At 43.9% G+C, this 21,195-nt stretch overlaps 1 protein-coding gene across 1 annotated transcript in view; it reads left to right on the forward strand.

Annotated features, from left to right (window-relative positions):
• Positions 1 to 1,509: 1,509 nt before the first annotated feature.
• Positions 1,510 to 21,195, forward strand: part of LOC308593580 (serpin B12-like) — a gene marked incomplete at its 5' end in the record, with an annotated part of 33,588 nt that continues 13,902 nt past the window's right edge. The window contains 7 exons of the mRNA XM_081206042.1: positions 1,510 to 1,768; positions 4,905 to 5,047; positions 7,604 to 7,771; positions 9,211 to 9,600; positions 15,649 to 15,843; positions 17,456 to 17,566; positions 18,707 to 18,826. Of these exons, the coding sequence (XP_081062168.1) occupies positions 1,510 to 1,768; positions 4,905 to 5,047; positions 7,604 to 7,771; positions 9,211 to 9,600; positions 15,649 to 15,843; positions 17,456 to 17,566; positions 18,707 to 18,826 (1,386 nt within the window). The remainder of the gene's footprint in view (positions 1,769 to 4,904; positions 5,048 to 7,603; positions 7,772 to 9,210; positions 9,601 to 15,648; positions 15,844 to 17,455; positions 17,567 to 18,706; positions 18,827 to 21,195) is intronic.

Below are 21,195 nucleotides of genomic sequence, written 5' to 3' on the forward strand. Positions count from 1 at the left end.
CCTTGCAGATGGCAGACTCCTTTCCTCCTTCCAGCTGAAAATTTATAGTCAATTATCCTTCCAGTTAGATTACATTCCAAATTGTCTCAGTGTCTTTAGCATTCCTTTTGAAAATAACAGAGAGCAGGGTTGGTTTTATTCTATGTTCCAACATAGTCCTTTCAAGGGTGAAACTTCCCACCCTTTCTCTCTCTTTCCATTCCATTCCTCTCACACATGCAGTTCCAGTTTGATGTTAAATTTCATGTTATTAATCCAGTTTCTTCCAACCTCACTTTTATATTATATTTTAACCTTGCATTCTGAGGGAGGGTGGCCGAATGAGAAATGTAGAAGAAAAACTTGGAAAAACAACGGTGGGCTCCCCCTTCCCTCCACTGTTCTGGCACCGAATGGAACCTTATCTCAATTCCAACCTTTAAATCCTTGTATCCGAGATGTTCTGCAGCCTGTTGTCTCTTCACTTCTAGCACAAGCCCAATTAGCAGGATATCCTCTGCTTCCAGGAATGGGATCGTGGGGGTCATGGCAGTCGGAGTTCTCCATGCGCCCACTGCCTTTGCCTGCCTTCGCATTCTGTAGGGAAGCGAGTGCCCAGACCACAGGGCAATCTGTGGGTGAAAGCCCATTCCTCTCCCACCCAGAGAGGAATTCAAAGAATGCATGTCCCCCCATCATTCTTTGTTTATCTCCATCTGTTTCTCCAGACAAATGAGACCTCCATTCCTGGTGGAAACAGGAAGCCCTTACTTACAGATTTTCAATTCAAATTCCTACCCTTATTGGAGTGCAATTAATAAATGGCCACTAGGCATCCTACCCAGTCTGTGATTTAAGCACAAATATGACAGCTTGTGCTAATCCAAGAATATTTTCGAACTTTGATTGGAGCCTAATTTCCCGCTTTATACTGTAAATCAGCATATGATCCTTGGATGAAAGGCAACCATTTTTTGATGCACAGTTGCTGACACATGGATCCTTTTGGACCTGGAAAAAGGCAAAACGAGGGTGGATCAGGGTGTGTGTGTGTGTAACTGGGCGTAATGGGGGTGGAGTGGGGTTAGAATGGGGGTAGGGCATAAGGGGGTGTAGTGCAGTATGCTTATACACACTCCACTGACACAAGTGGGGACTGGAAACAGAACTCCTGCATGAAATGGTTGCAGCTTGTATATAAATTTAACACCATAATAAATAAATATATCTTATCTCCTGACTGGGGCTCAGCAGGGCAGAATGGTGTGACAGAGTTACTGCTGCATCCGAAAACATGCTATTTGCTCCAGCCTGCTCAGAAGGAGAGAAAGTGGTTCTTGAATACAGTTTCCCCCCGTACCATTTTTTTGTTAAGGGGGATCGCCTTAAGTTGTACGTGCTTATATTGTACACTGAATTAAAATGCATAATGGGTGGAATTCAACTTTGTGCTATTATGGTCTTTCCCTCAGCACAGGCATTACAGCTTGCCACATGGAGCAAGCCCTCACTCTCATCAGTGATTGAAAAAAGCTTCACTTCCAGCAGAAGAAAAATGGTTATACAAAATCCACTTTCTTGAAATGGTGTCAGTGCCACTGGGCACATCTGTTAGGAAGTTTGCTTCAGCATTATGCATTAGAACTTAACTTGGCTCCTCGTGTCTTTCAGGAGTTTGTAAGTTCTGTGAAAAGGCCCTTCCCATCGGAATTGGAACTAGTGGACTTCAAAGAGAAAACAGAAGACACCAGACTGCAAATCAACAAATCTGTTTCTGATCTTACTGATGGTAAGCATATCTTAACAGAGTGCTCTGTTCAAAATCCTTAAACACAGAAGTGAACTCCAATGAACAAACTCCTTGAATCAGGAGTCCCTCTCAGAGTGGCGCTCACCATAGGTCAAATATTAAAATGGCACTTTCCACTTTGCCAGGGATCTTCAGAGAAACTTCTCATACCCTCCAACCTTTCTCCAACAAAAATAGGGACGTCCTGTCCCATAATGATAATAATAATATTTTTTTTATTTAAGCCCCACCTGTTTGACAACGTTGCCCCAGCCACTCTGGGTGCCTTCCAACATATATAAAAACTTAATAAAACATTAAACATTAAAACACTTCACTATACAGAGCTGCCTTCAGATATCTTATAAAGGTTGTAAAGTTACTTATCTGCTCGGATTGGGGGTCGCATACCATACCCTCCAACATTTCTCTGATGAAAATAGGGATGTTCTAAGGAAAAGTGGGACATTCCAGAGTCAAATCAGAATTTGGGGTGACTTCTGTAAATCCAAGACTGTACTTTGGAAATAGGGACACTTGGAGGGTCTGACTTCTTTCCCAGCCTGCTTTGCTCCATATTTTATTAAGCCCCAGCAATGGCTCTTTCATTCCCCCATCAACACACTTCCACCCCTGAACTCCTTTTCTTCACAGCATTCAGAAACCATTGGCAGATTGGAGCTCCTCACACAACTGCACTTCACACCTGGCCCTCTCACAAGGATCTTCTTCCTTTTCTGATCCCTCTGCCTGTTGCTAGCTTGATCCTTCCTTTCCTCTCCATAATATATGAGGGCCAGGTTTGTCCTTTTGCCCTCTTTGATCATTTTAAGCAGCAAAACCACCCAAAACCTGGCAGGACCACAAAGAGGAAAAGCTCTCCTCCTGGGTCGCTGTGATAAAATTGCAGTTTAAAGTCCCCTAATACAGTAATCAGGGACACGGGTGGCGCTGTGGGTTAAACCACAGAGCCTAGGACTTGCCGATCAGAAGGTCGCTGGTTCGAATCCCCGCAACGGGGTGAGCTCCCATTGCTCGGTCCCTGCTCATGCCAACCTAGCAGTTCAAAAGCACATCAAAGTGCAAGTAGATAAATAGGTACCGCTCCAGCGGGAAGGTAAATGGCGTTTCCGTGCGCTGCTTTGGTTTGCCAGAAGTGGCTTAGTCATGCTGGCCACATGACTCGGAAGCTGTACACTGGCTCCCTTGGCCAATAAAACGAGATGAGCACCGCAACCCCAGAGTCGGTCACGACTGGACCTAATGGTCAGGGGTCCCTTTACCTTTACCTAATACAGTAATAGGTCTGGTTGATGGAAGGCCATTGGGTACATCCCAGATGCATGTAAAGGAAATTCTGTGAATGCAGAGGCCAAGGATACCATATTGCATTGAAATGTTTTCAACTTCTTTTTTTTAAAAAAGCCAGCAAATCCAATCCTGACTCCATTAGAGTTGAAGTAAAATCCCCCAGTAGTTTCAGTGAAGTTGTGTGAGCTGCTAGTACATGTGGCCATCAGTTCATTTAACTCCCAGCTGATCTATAACACCTCATGCAGCTGATGAAGTGATCTTTACTTCATGATTGTTTCTTAAGCCGTAATATATTTGTTAAATCCTTAAGGTGCCTCAAGGCTCTGTTGTCCTTGCTGCAACAGACACAGGGCTCCTCCAGATTACTATTTATTAAGCACTTGTCCTGATTTGCTTGCACAAAGCTTACATGGAGATTAGATATCTGTTCTTTATTCTGATTTGTTTGCAGGACAGTTATATGACAATGAGCCTAAATTCTGCATTCAGCTTGTCTTCCCTTCTATCACTTCTCCATCCTGCACTTTTCAATGCATTTCCCCCATCACCTTCCAAACCATAAAAAAATCTGATTATTTTAAAAAGTGAATTTGTTGCACTCTGGCAACAAAATGCCCTAATCTACTAATTGCGCATACCCAAATTTACAGTATGCATTTGGATCTCTCTTGCAATATTGTTGACACCCTAACTTAGCTACACCTCAGGATTTTAAAAAAGAAATCGAATGAACACTTGGGGCTTGTTAATTTGGAAAAAATGTGAGTATTGGGAGGCATGACACAACTGTATAAAAATATGCATTTTATGGAGAATGTGGATAGAAAGAAGTTGTTCTCCCTTTCACACAATACTAAAACTCAGGTCACCCAATGAAGCCGATCACTGGAAGGTTCCGGACAGACAAAAGGAAGCACACCTTCCTTTTAATTCCAAAAGAGTAACAGATGTTTGATATTAGGTGTGCTTTCGCCATACCTTGCACTGGCAGAGAGTAATTATGCTGTCGACAGGCAACCCTAAGGCTGTTCACTTGAAGCCTTAACCACTGCATGATATTTTTGTATTGAGTGCCCCCATGTGGCAAGAACATAGAAATAACACTCAAACATCCTTTTTGTGGAGGTAAATGAGGTACCTCACCCCTGAGGCCACGTGTGTGCTTGTTTGCAAGCAAACATTGCAGACTAAACTAAATGTGATTTCATTCATCCAATTAGTGATTGCATGAATGGGTTCTTAATTATAAGTGTCAATAGCAGGTGTCCTGTTAGGGCAAAAGTATGAATGCATGCATATTTTTTCCTAAAAAGGCAATTAAGAGTCTGGAAACAGGCTAATTCTCCTTCCCCTAGCACTGCAGTCTTAATCAAGTTTGCACTCTCTCTCTCTCTCTCACGCATGCACACACGCACAAACACACACACACGTCTTTTTAAAAAAAGAGATGGAAGATCTGATTTTAGATCTACCTTCCATAGGCAACATTTTCTGCAAGCGGTCAATTTGCCTGTTTTATGACATGAAGTTGACACGTTAAGAATCTAGGCCAGGGAAAGTCAAGATAGTGTCCTCCAGATGTTGTTGGACTACAACTCCCATCAGCCCCAGCTAGAATGGCCAATGGTCAAGGATGATGGGAGCTGAAGTCCAGCAACATCTGGAAGTCACCACGTTGGTTGTTCCTCATCAATTATTCTGGAAATTGTTGAACTGCAATTATCCTAACTTTGGCAGGATGTACCTGTGACCCTGTACCTGGGACATTTGGGGTGTGTGTGAATACTGTTCTAATGAAGTATTATTTCTAATGCATCTGCAGGTAAAATGGAGAACATTTTGATTGAGGGGACTGTCAATGACCAGACAAAGATCCTCTTGATAAATGCTGCCTATTTTGTAACCAACTGGATGAAGAGATTTCCTGAGGCGCAAACTAAGGAATGTCCTTTTAGGATAAACAAGGTATGGAAGAAAGCATTCCCCCCTTAAAATAATGATATATCATTTATCAGATTGAACCCGTATTCAAAACAGAAATTACCGTATTTTTCGCTCTATAACACGCACCCAACCATAACACGCACATAGTTTTTAGAGGAGGAAAATCCGTAGGCATGCCACCCGTAGGCATTCCCTCCATAAGACGCACAGACATTTCCCCTTACTTTTTAGGAGGAAAAAAGTGAGTGTTATGGTGCAAAAAATACGGTAAATATTACACGAAAGTCCCTGACTTCCTTCTGAGCTTTTAAAGCAGTCTTTGATTCTGTCCACACCACCTAATTCAAGCAGTGCTCTATGGCAAAATGTTCCCTTAGGCACTGTTTCACATACAGACCAGTATTAAGCATACGGGCAACATGATTAGAAGACATAGAGATATTTATAATGCAGTTAAAGCTGATTGACCATAAGATGACTACTTAGCATGTTGCAGTTGATGGTGTAGCAGAGAGATGTTTTGGGGTCATGCCAATTGAGCCGTAATTTATTTACTGTACATAGATACCATGACTAAGTAACCACTTTTCCATCATCCAGTTGGTTAATGATTCTCCACCACCTCTCCTCCCTTCCATTCTGATCCTGGATTCCTGGAAACATAGGAATTAACATACTTGTTTGCATGACAATAACTGACCAGACATTGGGAAGAGCAGGCTGGCAAAATGAGCCATTCAGCAGTGGAACAGGCTGTCTCAGAAGGGGGTGGACTCTTCTTCATTAGAGGTTTTAAAACATAGGGCAGATGGCCCCCCATTAGAGATGCTGTACTAGTGGAGTGGCTACATTGTCCCTTCCAACTCTATGATTTGAAAGACAAGTTTTTTGTTCACAAAGCATCACATTGCTTAAAGCTCTGTCAGAAATCCCAGAAAGCCAGTGAGAGGTCTGTGTTCTTTAAAAGCATTTCCACAAACCTTGACTTACGGTAAGCTGTACAGTGGTACCTTGGTTTACAACCGTTTTGGATTACAACCATGTCAAACCCTGAAGTGTGTGTTCCTTTTTTTGGATTACATCCAATTATTATTTTTTGAGGCCCCATTGGCAAAAGCACACCTTAGGTTACAACCTGCTTTGGTTTACAACCAGACCTCTGGAACAGATTATGGTTGTAAACCAAGGTATCACTGCAATCCTAAAGTGTTGGTGGTATAAATTATCGAGGTGGTTCTAACTGCCTCATTTTTTTTATCTTAAGGGACGATGACTTTACCCCCCTTCCCCCTCCCAGTTGGAAGAAGTGGGAGGGAAATGAGAACAAGGGTTTTAGACATATGAAAAGCATATCTAAATTTTATCCCAGTTGGGGGCGGATCAGGAAATCCTTTGGATCCCAACTACATCCTAGCACACTGCCCTTTTGACCTTACTGACATTGGACTTCCTTCTTCAGCATCAGAAAGGATCACCTGAAATATCCTATAGTCCCCAAGATGCTCTCCTGACCTGCCCCCAACCCAGAATACAATTTATATATTGAATCGAGCATTTCTCCCTCTCTCCCCTTGTTTCCAATGTGAGAAGGAAAGGGTTAAAAAAGTAATGCCCCCCCCCCCCCCGGGCTGGAAATGAATGAAATAATGCAGACAGTCCCTCCATCCTCAGTTGTGCCATGCTGGTGAGAAACTGGCAGGGCATTTGAAGGTGACCCAGAAACTACAACTAATCCAAAATGCGGCAGCTAGACTGGTGACTGGGGGTGGCTGCCGAGACCACATAACACCAGTCTTGAAAGACCTACATTGGCTCCCATTACGTTTCCAAGCACAATTCAAAGTGTTGGTGCTGACCTTTAAAGCCCTAAATGGCCTCGGCCCAGTATACCTGAAGGAGCGTCTCCACCCCCATCGTTCAGCCTGGACACTGAGGTCCAGCACCAAGAGCATTCTGGCGGTTCCCTCAGTGCAAGAAGCAAAGCTACAGGGAACCAGACAGAGGGCCTACTCGGTAGTGGTACCCACCCTATGGAACGCCCTCCCATCAGATGTCAAAGCGATAAACAGCTACCTGACATTCAGAAGACATCTTAAGGCAGCCCTGTTCAGGGAAGTTTTTAATATGTGATATTTTAGTGTATTTTTGGTTTCTGTGGAAGCCGCCCAGAGTGGCTGGGGAAACCCAGCCAGATGGGCGGGTTACAAATAATAAATAAACAACAACAACAACAACAACAACAACAACAACAACAACAACAACAACAACAACAACTATTATTACTGGGTGAGAGAGTTCGACAGCCTTCATAATTCCCACCACCTTACGACTGCCCCCTAGGCAACCATAGGATTGCACCATTAAAGGGTTGTCTCATATGCATTCACATAGTTGAGCAGTAATACATTTTATCTAGTGGTAAACCTTGCCTGGAAACTGTCTGAGAACTCATTCTCCAGGCACATTTCTAATGCAGGAAGGCGAATGTGAACATGCTCAATGGGGATCCCCATTGTGGGATAATCCACAATGAGCGTTCAAGCAAATTCGTTTTAATTTTCTGTTCATTCTTAACAGACGGAAACCAAGCCGGTGCAGATGATGAACCTGGAAGCTACGTTTTGCCTCGGTTACGTAAACGATCTAAAAGTCAAGATTCTGGAGCTGCCCTGTCATAACAAGCACATGAGCATGCTTATGTTGCTGCCCAAAGACATTGAGGATGATACCACTGGACTCGAACAGGTAGGAAACCCATTCAAAGCCCTCTTTGATAGCTCAAGTAAGGTCTACACGTTGGTCACCCTCACCCTTAAATGCATCATAATGGTCCATTGAGAAGGGAGCAAATACACGTGTCTCCAAATTGCCCTGGGTCAGGATGCCCAGAGTCATCCAGAACTGTCAGGGTTCGGGGTATTGGGCAGGAAAGCGACAGGGGTCTGCTTCACCAGTGTGTTCCCTGCAGGGAAACCACTCGTTCCTGACCATATGCTTCATCAGGGTTTTAAAAGCTCCAATTAAACATTAGCCCTGCCCCCGAATTGATCCAGGGGTAGCAGGGGTGACAACTTGAATAAAATATTTTGGGGAGGGCAGATAAGCCCCGTCCTGCATAATCGATCACATGATGCAGTGCACACATACCATTTGAATGGCATTGCCCATCAACTTTGGGGGGCAGCCCCCTGAAATATTTTATTGGGGGGGTGAAGAAGAAGAGGAGTTTGGATTTGATATCCCGCTTTATCACTACCTGAAGGAGTCTCAAAGCAGCTAACATTCTCCTTTCCCTTCCTCCCCCACAACAAACACTCTGTGAGGTGAGTGGGGCTGAGAGACTTCAGAGAAGTGTGACTGGCCCAAGGTCACCCAGCAGCTGCATGTGGAGGAGCGGAGACGCGAACCCGGTTCACCAGATTACGAGACTACCGCTCTTAACCACTACACCACACTGGCTCTCTAGGAGTTGGCTCCTGTGGTGGGTGGTCCCTGGGTTGGCCCAGCACACGGGAAGTGGGGCCATGCGCATCTCTGGTAACTAGTGTTATTCCTTTAGTGATGCTAAAATGTTGCACCAATGCAACAGGTGACAATTGCCATCTCAAAGTGTAACAGAGATTGTTCACAGGGACAGAAAGGTGTGTGGCCAGCATTGCTCAGACCTGCCTAAGTTGTGGCTTACCAAGACAAATGAACCCCTTCTGAATATTGTGCCTTTCCAGGTGTTTGACAACCCTGCTCTTTTTGCAGCCCCAACCAGCCAGCCGTACCTGTTTCCTGAACCTCCCATAAATGGCTGATGGGCTGCATCCAACTTTGGAAGCCACAAGTTGTACAAGTCTGCCATAGACTTTGATGGCCATCTGTCATGGATGCTTTAGCTGAGATTCCTGCATGAGATTCCTTTGGGTCCCTTCCAACTCTTATGATTCTATGATTCTAACCATATCCTAATTGCTTGGGGGTTGTGCCGGGTGGACAGCATTGCAAGACAGATTTATTTTTGTACTCTTGCATAAGAAACTGCTGTAGCATCGTTGCACATGGTTTCAGCTATGTATCTGTAAGACATTAGACAGCTCTGTTGCAGTTTATTGTGGCAATTAATGGGCTGGCTGGCTAACAGAGCACTGTGACCACTGATACTCTAATTCATTTGCTGTCTTGTCTTATATCTTTAGCTTGAGAAGGAACTCACCCCCGAGAAGCTAATACAATGGACAAATCCAAGTGTGATGGCAAACACGAAAGTCAATGTGTTTCTTCCCAAATTCAAAGTGGATGGGGAATATGATTTCAAGCCAATTTTAGAAAGTCTTGGCATGACCAACATGTTTGATGAGAGTGCATCAGATTTCTCTGAAATGTCAGAGACCAAAGGGGTAGTTTTGTCTCAGGTCATCCACAAAGTCTCTCTGGAAGTCATTGAAGAAGGGGCAGAGTCCCTAGACGTACCAGGGTACCGGATCCTGCAACACAAAGATGAATTTAAGGCCGATCATCCATTTTTCTTCTTCTTCCGGCACACCAAAACTCGCAATATTGTTTTTGCTGGCAGATTCTGTTCTCCTTAAATGGAAAAAAGCAATTAACCAGAAGCCTGATTTATATATTTCTATCACAACAATTTTTTTTGCAAACCTTTGAAAGCTGAGTATGAAGTATTGAAAAGGTAATCTAAGTGGTTTCATATTTTGAGTAGGCTGTACAACTTACTTTCTACATGAAGTTATTACTCAAAGCAGAATTGGCAATATGCACTTTCCAGAGGCAGCAATTAACATAGCATGTAACTTTGTATTATGTCTCCAAAATAATGTGGTTCATTTCTTATTCATCTACAGTAATTAATTACTTTTCTGGAATTTTGGGCCTTGGGAAATACTTGTAGCATCTCCTCAGATGTAAAAAAACCAAAAACCTCTGGAAGTAAAATACCAGTATGTTACTGGAATCATTGACATCTTAAGTTTATATGGCCTTTGATTTGATGCTGTTTTCTGCCTGTGGGGAAAGAGAGTTGTTCTAAAATTGAAATCCAGTTATTATTGTGGGATTGAACCAAATTCAAGTTGAATACAGTAAAAATGTAAGTTTTCATCTTTTGTTAACTCCCTTCCTGCTGCCTGTGTTTGGTAATCAAGATTACCTTAAATCATTCCAAATAAAGCATTGCAGAAACTGAGTGTCTTCTCTTATTGCCAAAGATAAATGGTTTATGTAGGAATAATTGTCAACCTTCACCTAGGGCCCAGCCCTACCATTAGACAGAGGGAGGGAGGTGTCTCAGCAGTGATGGGTAGACAGAGTTGTGTGTGCCATTCAGTCTATGCTGCACCCTATTCTTACCTTTTGCCCTCAGGAACAGTGGAGGGTGTTGAAATACAATTCAGCTGCCAGCTTGGTCAGCTTTTGTACATGGCATGGGGAGGAGTGGCCATCTTGTATTTTGCCTCAGGCAGCAAAATTTCTTTGGCTGCCCTGCCTTTACTTCATAAAATCTGGCCTCAGATACCAGGAGAAAAGGGAATTTAATCAGCAGCACCGTTTGTTATATAGGAAATGAAAAGTAAGGTCCAAACTACCGTATTTTTCGCTCTATAACACGCACCCGACCATAACACGCACGTAGTTTTTAGAGGAGGAAAACAAGAAAAAAAAATTCTAAACGAAACAGTGGATGTATGATTTTTGTGGTTCATGCTGTGGCCACAGACATGTGATATGACGGTGAGTTTGGGGTAGCCCAATGCAAAAATCCTGAGGATCCATGTGGATCCATGCTTTGTAACCACGTTTTTGCACCACTGTGGCCCCAGGCAACAGTGGGTGCGTGATTTTTTTGGTGCAAGATGTAGCCATGGACATGCTATGTGATCTGATGGTGAATTTGGGGTGACCCAGTGCAAAAATCCTGAGGATCCATGTGGATCCGTGCTTTGTAACCACGTTTTAAGTGGGGAGGGAAGGAAAAGCACTCAAGGGACAAGGAGCATGCGTGGGGTGGGTGGAGAAGGATGCTGCTAATAATGAAGAAGAGGGGTATAAGGGGAGAAGGCTCCTCTCCTCTCCTCTCCCGCTTTGCTCCTTTAAAGCAAACAGGCTTTCTGTCCCTCTCTACTCCCCACTCAGCGGCTCTTCTCCCGCTTTGCAGTTTCAAAGCGAGCCACAGAGGAGAGAAGGAAGGGGAACTATGGATCCTCTGCTCACGACTGCAGCAGATCCCCACCACCACCACCCGTAGGCATTCGCTCCATAACATGCACAGACATTTCCCCTTACTTTCTAGGAGGAAAAAAGTGAGTGTTATGGTGCAAAAAATACGGTATATTTCTTTGGGGGGGGGGAAACGAATTCCTATACCCCACAAATAACCCAGAGATGCATTTTAAATAAAAGGACACATTCTACTCATGTTAAAAATACGTTGATTCCCGGACTGTCCACAGGCCAGATTTAGAAGGTGATTGGGCCGGATCCGGCCCCTCAGCCTTAGGTTGCCTACCCCTGCCCTAAGCTATGGAACTGCCTCTCCACAGAGGTGTGTCTGGCACCATCATTATACAGCTTCCAGAGAATGTGGAAGCTACACCTCTTTACTCTGGCTTTTGACACTTGAAGTGTATATTTTTAGAATATCTATCTATCTATCTATCTATCTATCTATCTATCTATCTATCATCTATCATCTATCTGTTTTTAATATGTTTTAGTGTTGTGACTCACCCTGGGACTTTGGGGTGAAAAGCAGTCAATAAATAAATGAATATAATTTCAACGCAAACTCAGTTAACTTTGCAATGGAGTCGGTTTATGTATTCAAGTCTTCAAGTGATGAGAAATCAAGTGCTGTGCATACATGTGTGAACCACACCCTAGAGAGAGAAGAAGGTTGCTTTTAGAAACTGAAGTCTACACAAGTTTTCTGGTCTTTCCATTCATGGGGCTGGTACATACATGAATAAGCCTCCCTATGGCTCCAAACTATTGCAGACTCAACGCTTTCAGGTGAGTCAGCAGTGAATCATTAAATTGTAAGAAACGTTACGTGTACATGTGAGCTACTAAGTTGCACTCCAAGCATATACTTTTCCACACCCTTCCAGTTTCAATAGCTAGGCTTTTGAGGTTCTCAGCAACTCACCTCATCTCAGGAAAAGTTCACAAGTTGCAGCAGGTCTGAGCCTGGATAGTATCTCTATGGAGAAATCGCACAGCAATGCCCACATGACAAGAAGGAGGAGGAAATAATTCTGCCCAGAGAATTATTGTGCACCCGTGCAGTGAAGCAAGCACTAAATCTGAACTGCAAACCAAAACAGAAGGCAGCAACTATAACAGTGAAGTTCTGCTATTTTACTATGGGGCCACTGTAGTGGTGAGAATAAATGCCTTTTTAGCTACCTTGTCTATTGTCATTAAGCTGTTTCCTTTTCTTTAAAAAATCTTATATCTAAACTGTTCATTCTGACTTTGATTTTGGGTATTATACAAAGAGGTAAAGGTAAAGGGACCCCTGACCATTAGGTCCAGCCGTGACCGACTCTGGGGTTGCGGCGCTCATCTCGCTTTATTGGCCGAGGGAGCGGGTGTACAGCTTCTGGGTCATGTGGCCAGCATGACTAAGCCCCTTCTTGCGAACCAGAGCAGCGCACGGAAACGCTGTTTACCTTCCCACCAGAGCGGTACCTATTTCTCTACTTGCACTTTGACGTGCTTTCGAACTGCTAGGTTGGCAGGAGCAGGGACCGAGCAACGGGAGCTCACCCCGTCATGGGGATTCGAACCCCCAACCTTCTGATCGGCAAGTCCTAGGCTCTGTGGTTTAACCCACAGCGCCACCCGCGTCCCAACATACAAAGAGGTAGTACCAGTTAAAGCAGCCTTGTATTTAAAAACTAAGATGGTAGTCACAGGCAACAACAAATTGCATGCAGATGAGTGAGGGAAGCAAGTGAGGAAACTTGTGGAGGAGGATATTGGGTACCACACCCCTTCTTGAAGCTCAGCATAGTCACCAAACAGGCTGCCAAAGGAGGGACAGAATTACCAGCAGTCTGGTAATTTTTCTGCAGGCTACTCACTTTCCTAAGCTTATTTACGCGTCTGAATTAAACAGTTCCATTTCAAGTGAGAACAGCCCCAACATCCATATTACAACAATACTTTTATTAGGCCAATCCTATCATTGGATTTCCACAGAACTCTTCATCAGACTAGATAACAACAATAATAAAAATTATGTTACGGGGATGGTGACAAGGTACAAAATTTGGCTGGAGATAACTCCATGAATCTGCATCTGGTGAGAGTCTAAAGGCAGAATGTGGGAGGAGACAGCAGACATTCAGACAGTGGCGTAGCGTGGGGGGTGCAGGGGGGCCCGGCCGCACCGGGCGCAACATCTGGGGGTTAGGGTTAGGGGGCACAAATCCACAGGTTAGGGGGCGCAAATCCACAGGTTAGGGGGCGCAAATTACTTGCCTTGCCCCGGGTGCTGACAACCCACGCTACGCCACTGCATTCAGATAAGACTCTTAGCTGCTATGAGGGTATGAGATTGCACCAAGAGCTGCTTGGTTGGAATCAAATAATAATTATCAAAATAAATGTATTTATTTTTATTCAGTATGGGAATGAAAGAGCACATGATGTGTCGCCTTGTAATGTATTGACTTTAATTCTCTATCAAAGTGCGTTTTTCAAATCTGCTGTATCCCCTCTTTTCTTTATCAACTTTCTATTTATTTTTTTATCTTGTGTTTAGTATTCATTTTGCTTACTATTATTAAATCACACACAAACATAAAATTTATATCCCACTCTGGGCAGCTTCCAAAACATATAAAAACAATAAAAGTCAAACATTGAAACATCCCAATACAGGGCTGTCTTCTAAAAGTTGTGTAGTTCTTTATCATCTTGACATCTGTGTTTGTGTGTGTGTACATGCATACGCACACATGTACATACACATATGAGCCAGTGGGAGAATGACTCTAGGCAATGGAACATAAAACGACTCCTGCTCATTCCTTTCATTCATATAACTTGATATAATTTGTATTGGCAGACTCCTGCTTCTCTGCTTTGAGTACATTGGGATGAGTTTGCTAATTCCATGTGATAAAAGGAAGCTGAGACATTTGTTGCAGCAGATTTGGATAGTCTGAGAAGAAAGAGAATTCTCCTAAAATATACAGCTTTCTGTGTAATCAAATCTAAATCTGAGAAAATATAATCAGTGCGGGAAGACCAGAAGTCGGGAATGATCATGAAGTCATGTGGAATATTTATTAGTGGGCGTGGCCACACCTTAAATATTCCAGTTCCTCCAGAAAGCTGGAGACAGAGGAAGAGAATACTGAGTATATACTGATCTCTTGACTCCAGAAGACAAGGAGGTAAATATATGTTTAAAATTATTGTTTAAATAACAATATGCCTAAAGGTTGATTTCGCAAGGAATCTCGTTTACAACAGATTAGGGGTTGTAGACGAAGCTCAAATTTGTGGGTTTGCAAATGAAATGTCAGCTTATACCTTCAGTTCATTATACAAATACAAATTCAGGCTAATTTGTTAAAATCAAGGTGTTCACATGCCTACAGCCACGGGGCCAAACTAGGCATGATGTTAATTGGCTGAATACAATTAATTATCTCATATATATATATATTTTAAAAACACAGCAGCCATAGGGATGGGCAGAGCAGCAGTAGAACTCCAGGGGGTGGGGAGGGAAAGTTTAACTATTTCTCCCCTGTTGTGGTCCAGATGAAAAGCCCCCCCCCCCGAACATGATATGTAAATTGGGAAGGAAACTTGGTGCTGCAACTGATACCCCATCTAGTTTACAGCACAAAACTAGCACCAAACATTGGCATCAGTTTGGGGGAATCTAGAATTCTGGGTTCATATGTTAATGAAGCTGGCAACAATCCCTACTCTCAGGTACAAACTTTTGAAACACTGAAAGCAAGCACGGATTACAAGACTCCACATGATATTTAAGTCTTGTATGTTTTGACATTGTAGCGCATAGATAGGATAAAAAGATTAAAACCAACACACACTTTTCAAGTTGTGAACTGCCTTGAGATCTATGGGTATAGGGCAGTATACAAATTATTATTATTATTATTGTGGTGATTGTTGTTATGCTTGAGGACTACTTTTGAAAAACTGTAGCATGGACTTTCAGCCTGTCTTATTTGTTTTAATTGCTATGCAAATGTGGTCCCAACTACATTATATCCTGCCTGGTACCAACCCTACTTTCCTCTACAACGTCATCAAAAGTTTCTTATGAATCTTACAGCTTTTTGCAGTCTGCTTTTTGCGTTGCTGACTAATAACTTCCAGTTGCACATATCCTTTGAATATAAAGTGAACAATTGAGGAATAGGCTTGGAAAGGTGTTCCCCAAGAGATCTTTTCAATATCGAAATGCTCTGGGAGGAAAAATGGTCTGTGAGGGGAAAAAACTTTCCACTTGGGTGTGTGCCTTTCCAGTCATATATCTGCAGCAGAACTACACCTGTTCCATGATGTCAAGTTTTCCTAACTTGAGCAATCAATCATTTATTGATTTTTTTCTCCCTCTCTCCCCTCACCAGTTAGTCACCATGGATCTGCAATTCACTAAGGATCCCCTTCCTGCAGCAATTATTGCTTTTGGTCTTGATCTTTACAAGAAGCTGACCAGAAGTGACACTTGCAAAAACATCTTCTTCTCTCCAATAAGTATCACATCCGCCCTGGCCATGGTACAACTTGGTGCCAGGGGAAGCAGCAAAACTCAGATGGAAGAGGTGAGCATCAACAAATACATACAGTTGCATCTCTAAGCGGCTCCTGCACTACTACTACTACTACTACTACTACTTCTTCTTCTTCTTCTTCTTCTTCTTCTTCTTCTTCTTCTTCTTCTTCTTCTTCTTCTTCTTCTTCTTCTATTATTCATTGAATTTATATACTGCCCTATACCTGGAGGTCTCAAGGCAGTTCACAGAAAAGTGTTAGGTTATTTCTGTTCCACCTTAAAAGGGAGCAGGATGTTTGTGTCACAGCCTGCGTATTTCCTGTTCACAGGATGTTTCTGTTGTGTCTTTGCTTTCGTTTCTCTCTCTGTCGGAGACACTGACGCAGACAGTCATGTCTTTCTCTGTTCTGATCAACGCTGAATAAAGCTTGCAAATAATGCTCTCCTGAGTGCAACTTTTGGCTGTGCATTATCTGCTGATAAAGAGTGTGCATGAGCTCTGGAATGAGGCAAAATATTTTCTAGACACTCATGTCGCTGATCGATGATACTGCGTGCCTACGGGAGATCGATGGATGTCCGGCAGACGGCTTGGGGCCATGATGGACTTTATCTCCCTGGCAGTATCCCAACGAAAAGATCACTACATATATGATCAGAATAAAAACAACACCCCCCCCATCAGATGCCAATGAAATAAACAACTATCCGACTTTTAGAAGACATCTGAAGGCAGCCCTGTTTAGGGAACTTTTAATGTTTGAAGTTTTCTTCTGTTTTTAATGTTCTGTTGAAAGCCGCCCAGAGTGGCTGGAGAAACCCAGCCAGAGGCGCAGGAAGAAATAAATTATTATTATTATTATTATTATTATTATTATTATTATTATTATTATTATCCACAACCCAATAACATCCCCCCACTTACCCAGGACTTGGTTTCTCTGGAATGAAGGTCAATGGGACTGAGGTGTCACTAGGATACACGGCTGGCTTTTTGTTAACACAGCTATACAACCTGAGCATAGGATGGAGGAGCTGACAGCATTAACACTCCCACAGATCTTGCTTCCCCACTAGATTTCCAGGGAAACCTGAGCCACAGCTTTCGCCCCAGCACAGTGTAAGACAACTCTCTATGCCTTCAGCTTCCAGCATCAGCCAAGACACATACATACACAGCTCTCCCTTGGCCTATTGTTCTCCATCCTAGGATGGCATGCCATTCCCAAGGTGTGAGATGGGGAAAAGCCCTTTCATGTGTCTCTACGGCAGCAGAGATCACTCTTTAAAATGCAGGTGATGGGTACTTACCTGATAGGCTGTGGCCATTGCCTTAACAAAGGAACTTGTTCGACTAGGGTTAGCAAAGCAGAAAATTTGTAAGAAAACGAGTGTCGAAACACTATATATTCAAAGTAGCTGTAAGAGTGATTAAAAGAAGCCATTGGTACAAACCTGTAAGCTACGTACTTCATTTTTCATATTCATTTCTTGCTTTCCTTTTAAAACAACTACCGCCACAAACCAATGTAGCTGTTTCAGCAGTAACAATATTTTTAGCAGTTGTAGTCTCTTGTTTATTTAATCAAGGTAAGTGGGATTTTTTTGCCCCCTTCCTATCCCGGATGCTTTGCATTGCTTACAACTTGTTTCTGCTATAGGTGCTACACTTCAATAGGACTCTGGGAAGCGCAAGACCAGCTGCTTCTGAGGGGAAAATGGGTCTTCTTGCGTCAGAACCCGAGAGAGATACTGCAGCTCAGTTTTCAGTGGTATGTCCAGAACTATTCTTAAAGCCATAGGACTAAGTGGCGGGTTATTTTTTTGGTACCATCAAGACCTGTAGCCAGAAATGTGGTGAGGAAGCCAGGCCAAGCGACCCTCTACACCAATTGCACTGAGTTGGTGATGGATAGATATACCACCAACACACTGGTAGAATGGCCACATCCACACAGCCTGGAAAGCAAGCAACACAGGAAAACAGGAGATGACATAAAAATGGCAGGCAAACCTACAGCATCCCTGGGAAATGGACCAATCAGGAACAGTGCCAGCAATCATACCCATAAGCCGCATGTCACCCACTTTCGGAGGGAGTCAATTACAGTCGTACCTTGGACTTCCAAAATGTTTGGAAACCAAAGCGTGGCTTCTGATTGGCTGCAGGAAGCTCCTGCAGCCAATCAGGAGCCGTGGAAGCCGAGCTGGACGTTCAGCTTCCAAAAATCGTTCGAAAACTGGAACACTCATTTCCGGGTTTTGATCATTCAGGAGCCAATTTGTTTGGGAGCCAAGGCGTTCGGGGTACGACTGTAATTCACAATGATACCCTCCCCAACACAAATCTCTTGAACCATACATGCGATGTTGCTATGGCTTCCCCAGTCCACCAGCCCCAGTGGCACTGCCAGTAGTGAACTGGAAGCCCTCAAGCATCCTTCTGAACAGATTCCCTTATGTTCCTTTCAAGCACTGGTTTGGAGCACAACACACAACAGAATGGGAGGAAAGTATATACAGCAACACACCCACATCGCTCCCTAGGCAGGAAGTCTTTAGAGTGTAACCATATACAACAATCCTGTGACAAGTGTTGAAGACCCACTGGGGGGGAGGAAGAGGCCCTTTGGCCAAGCATCCAAATGGAGGGGCTGATACATGCAACAAGGCGAGCCATACTCTGACTGCAGCAACCTCCAGAGGCTCACTGAACATGGGCAATCCCAATTTTAGAAGCTTCGGGATAGCTGATTGGTAAATTGTTGCTGATGATTGGCCTCTGTTATTTTTCTTTTCAAACCCTTAAAAATAATAGATAGCAATGAGCTCTTGCTGCCAAACATTTCTGCATCCACTAATCTACTTGTTTCTCCCCCCATTTGAAATCTTGTTCTTAATACTGTGGCTAGGAAGAAGGAATCTTTCCAGAGATCAAGAAACTTCTGTTTCAGCTGAATAATCTCAGTAACGACTATGAGCTGAACGTGGCCAACAATCTGTTCATGCAGAAGGGATATGAATTTTTAAAGGTAAGTGATCTCTCACTGTGGAAGGAAAGCCGTAGCTCAGTTGCAGAACTGCCCACATGCATGAAAAAGGTCTCTTATACCCATCAACAGTCCTGATTTGAGCAGGATATCCCAGAATTATAACAATGAGAATAAAAAAAAAATATTATTTATACTCTGGCAATTTGGTTGGGTTTCCTCAGCCCCTCCAGGCGGCTCCCAACAGAATATTTAAAAACATGATAAAACATCAAACATTAAAAACTTCCCTAAACAGGGCTGCCTTCAGATGCCTTATAAAAGTCAGGTAGTTTATTGCCTTGACATCTGATGGGAGGGTCTTCCACAGGGCGGACGCCGCTACTGAGAAGGCCCTCTGCCTGGTTCCCTGTAGCTTCTCTTCTCGCAGTGAGGGAACCACCAGAAGGCCCTCAGAGCTAGACCTCAATGTCTGGGCTGAATAGTAGGGGTGGAGATATATACCCCCACTGGGCCGAGGTCATCCTGGTTTCTGATTGGATCCCAGAGTGTACATAAATGGGAAATTGTGGCTTAGTAAAAAAGAAAATGAAAGTGGACATTGTGCTGGTTCTGTGGGTTACCCGAGAGGCGAGGTCCAAGTCCGGCTCGTGGTCGAAGGTGCAACATGGAGGCAGTTTGAAGTAGCTGAAGCTGGGTGCAGGACAGGGAGTCAGGTGAAGTCAGTAACAGGCAAGCAAGCAGGGAGGGAGCCAGGGTGGGTCAGGGTTCAGGCAGGAACTAGCAACCAACAATGTTGCTCCCGCAACTTGGGACAGGGGCTGGCCGGCTTTTATCTGCCCCGAGGCATAGGGCGGCCCTGATCCTCTGGTGACTTGCCTCTCCTGGCCTGGAGGCGAGCACTCCTCCTGAGGGAACTTAGTTCCCTCCGCCTCTCTGCCCTGAGCCTCTGCAGCTCAGGAGAGGCTGCAGGGATACCGGACCCAGAGGCAACCTCAGCTTCCTCTTGTGGGGCTGAGAGTGGAGCATCTGCAGGCAATGGGTCCTCAGGAGCCAGAGCAGATTCAGATGGTGCCTGCACCTGAGGATCCAGCACAGGTGAGGACCCTTTGGGCTCATGCCCCAGCCCCTGCTCAGCTGGTTCTGGAGGCGGGGACTGTTGGTATTAAAGGGTTAAGAAGCTCTAATCAAGACGCTCTAATCACTGAGCAGCTGGAGGTAGTTAGGCTTCCAGGAATGTGAGTTTGTATAAATAGTCAACTCACTCGTGTGTTTGCCCCCTTCCCCCTTCCTTTTCTTTTGGGGCGTGTTTGCTGAAATGTGTGATTCTTCACCAGGGTTTTTTGTTTTGTGTAAATAAACCTTTTATTTGAGTTCCAAACTGCTTGCTCCAAGATTCCTTTATTGAAAAGATGCTGACTCTCCAGCCCTTCTTGAGCCGCTGTGCGAAAAGCTCTGCTGTAATGGAACGTTGTCGCATCGGAAGCGCACTGGACATTTGATAAGCATTAAACTAATTAAAGTTTAATGGGACAGGTTATGGGGTTTGTGCGTCAAGAAGGAGATAAGGAGTGCAGTTAAGAGTGATTTATGCAAGGACTGGAGCGAAGACAGAAGCGGTTGCCGACAACGAAAGCCTTCAAAGCAGCTTGAGTCCTGCAACGTGCCTAGGAAAAGTTTTAAAGAGGCACTGCACAGTTTGTACTCGCTGGAAGACGCCTTATTCCTCGAGGAGCCACCTCAGCAGCTGGGAGACGGTCTACAGGTCTGTGAGTATCGTTCCTAAGCCCCAGGGAGGATGGCAGAGTCCCAGGAAAGTTTTACTGTCCCCTTTACACGACTCAATGGGAAAAATTGGCAAGATTGGAAGGCTAGAGTAAGGGTTTGGTTGCAAGCAAAAGAGTTGTGGAGTTGTACTGAAGCACCACCTTCGCAGGCAGCTGCAGACGCATCTGCAGAAGACAAAGCAGCAGCAGCAGTTTCACAGAAACGCGACAGGAAAGCCCAAGGTCTACTAGTTTTGGCAGTGGGACCAGAGCAAATGCCTTATGTTTCTGAGTTAAAGAACACGCATGAGGTCTGGACGGTTCTGCAGCGGTTAAATTCCAGAAACACTGCGGGGGCCAAGATCCATGCTACAAGATGTTTGTTTGATTTATGTCTCCAACCGGGAGCGTGTGTGAAAGAACATATTGCCAAAATGGTGTCTGCCTTTAATCAACTAAGACAGCTGGGCATTCCTTTCTCTATGGAGCAGCAGTCATACATTTTGTTGTCTTCTCTTGATAAAAGCTATGAGACTCTAGCTTTAACTTTGGAAGCTATGCCTTCAAATGAATTAACCCTTGAATACATTTCTTCTCGACTTGCGGATGAACAGGATAAAAGGCAAAGAGAAAGAGGTTTGTCTT

This window comes from Podarcis bocagei, assembly GCF_964188305.1.
Source record: "Podarcis bocagei genome assembly, chromosome: 8".
Taxonomy (NCBI): domain Eukaryota; kingdom Metazoa; phylum Chordata; class Lepidosauria; order Squamata; family Lacertidae; genus Podarcis; species Podarcis bocagei.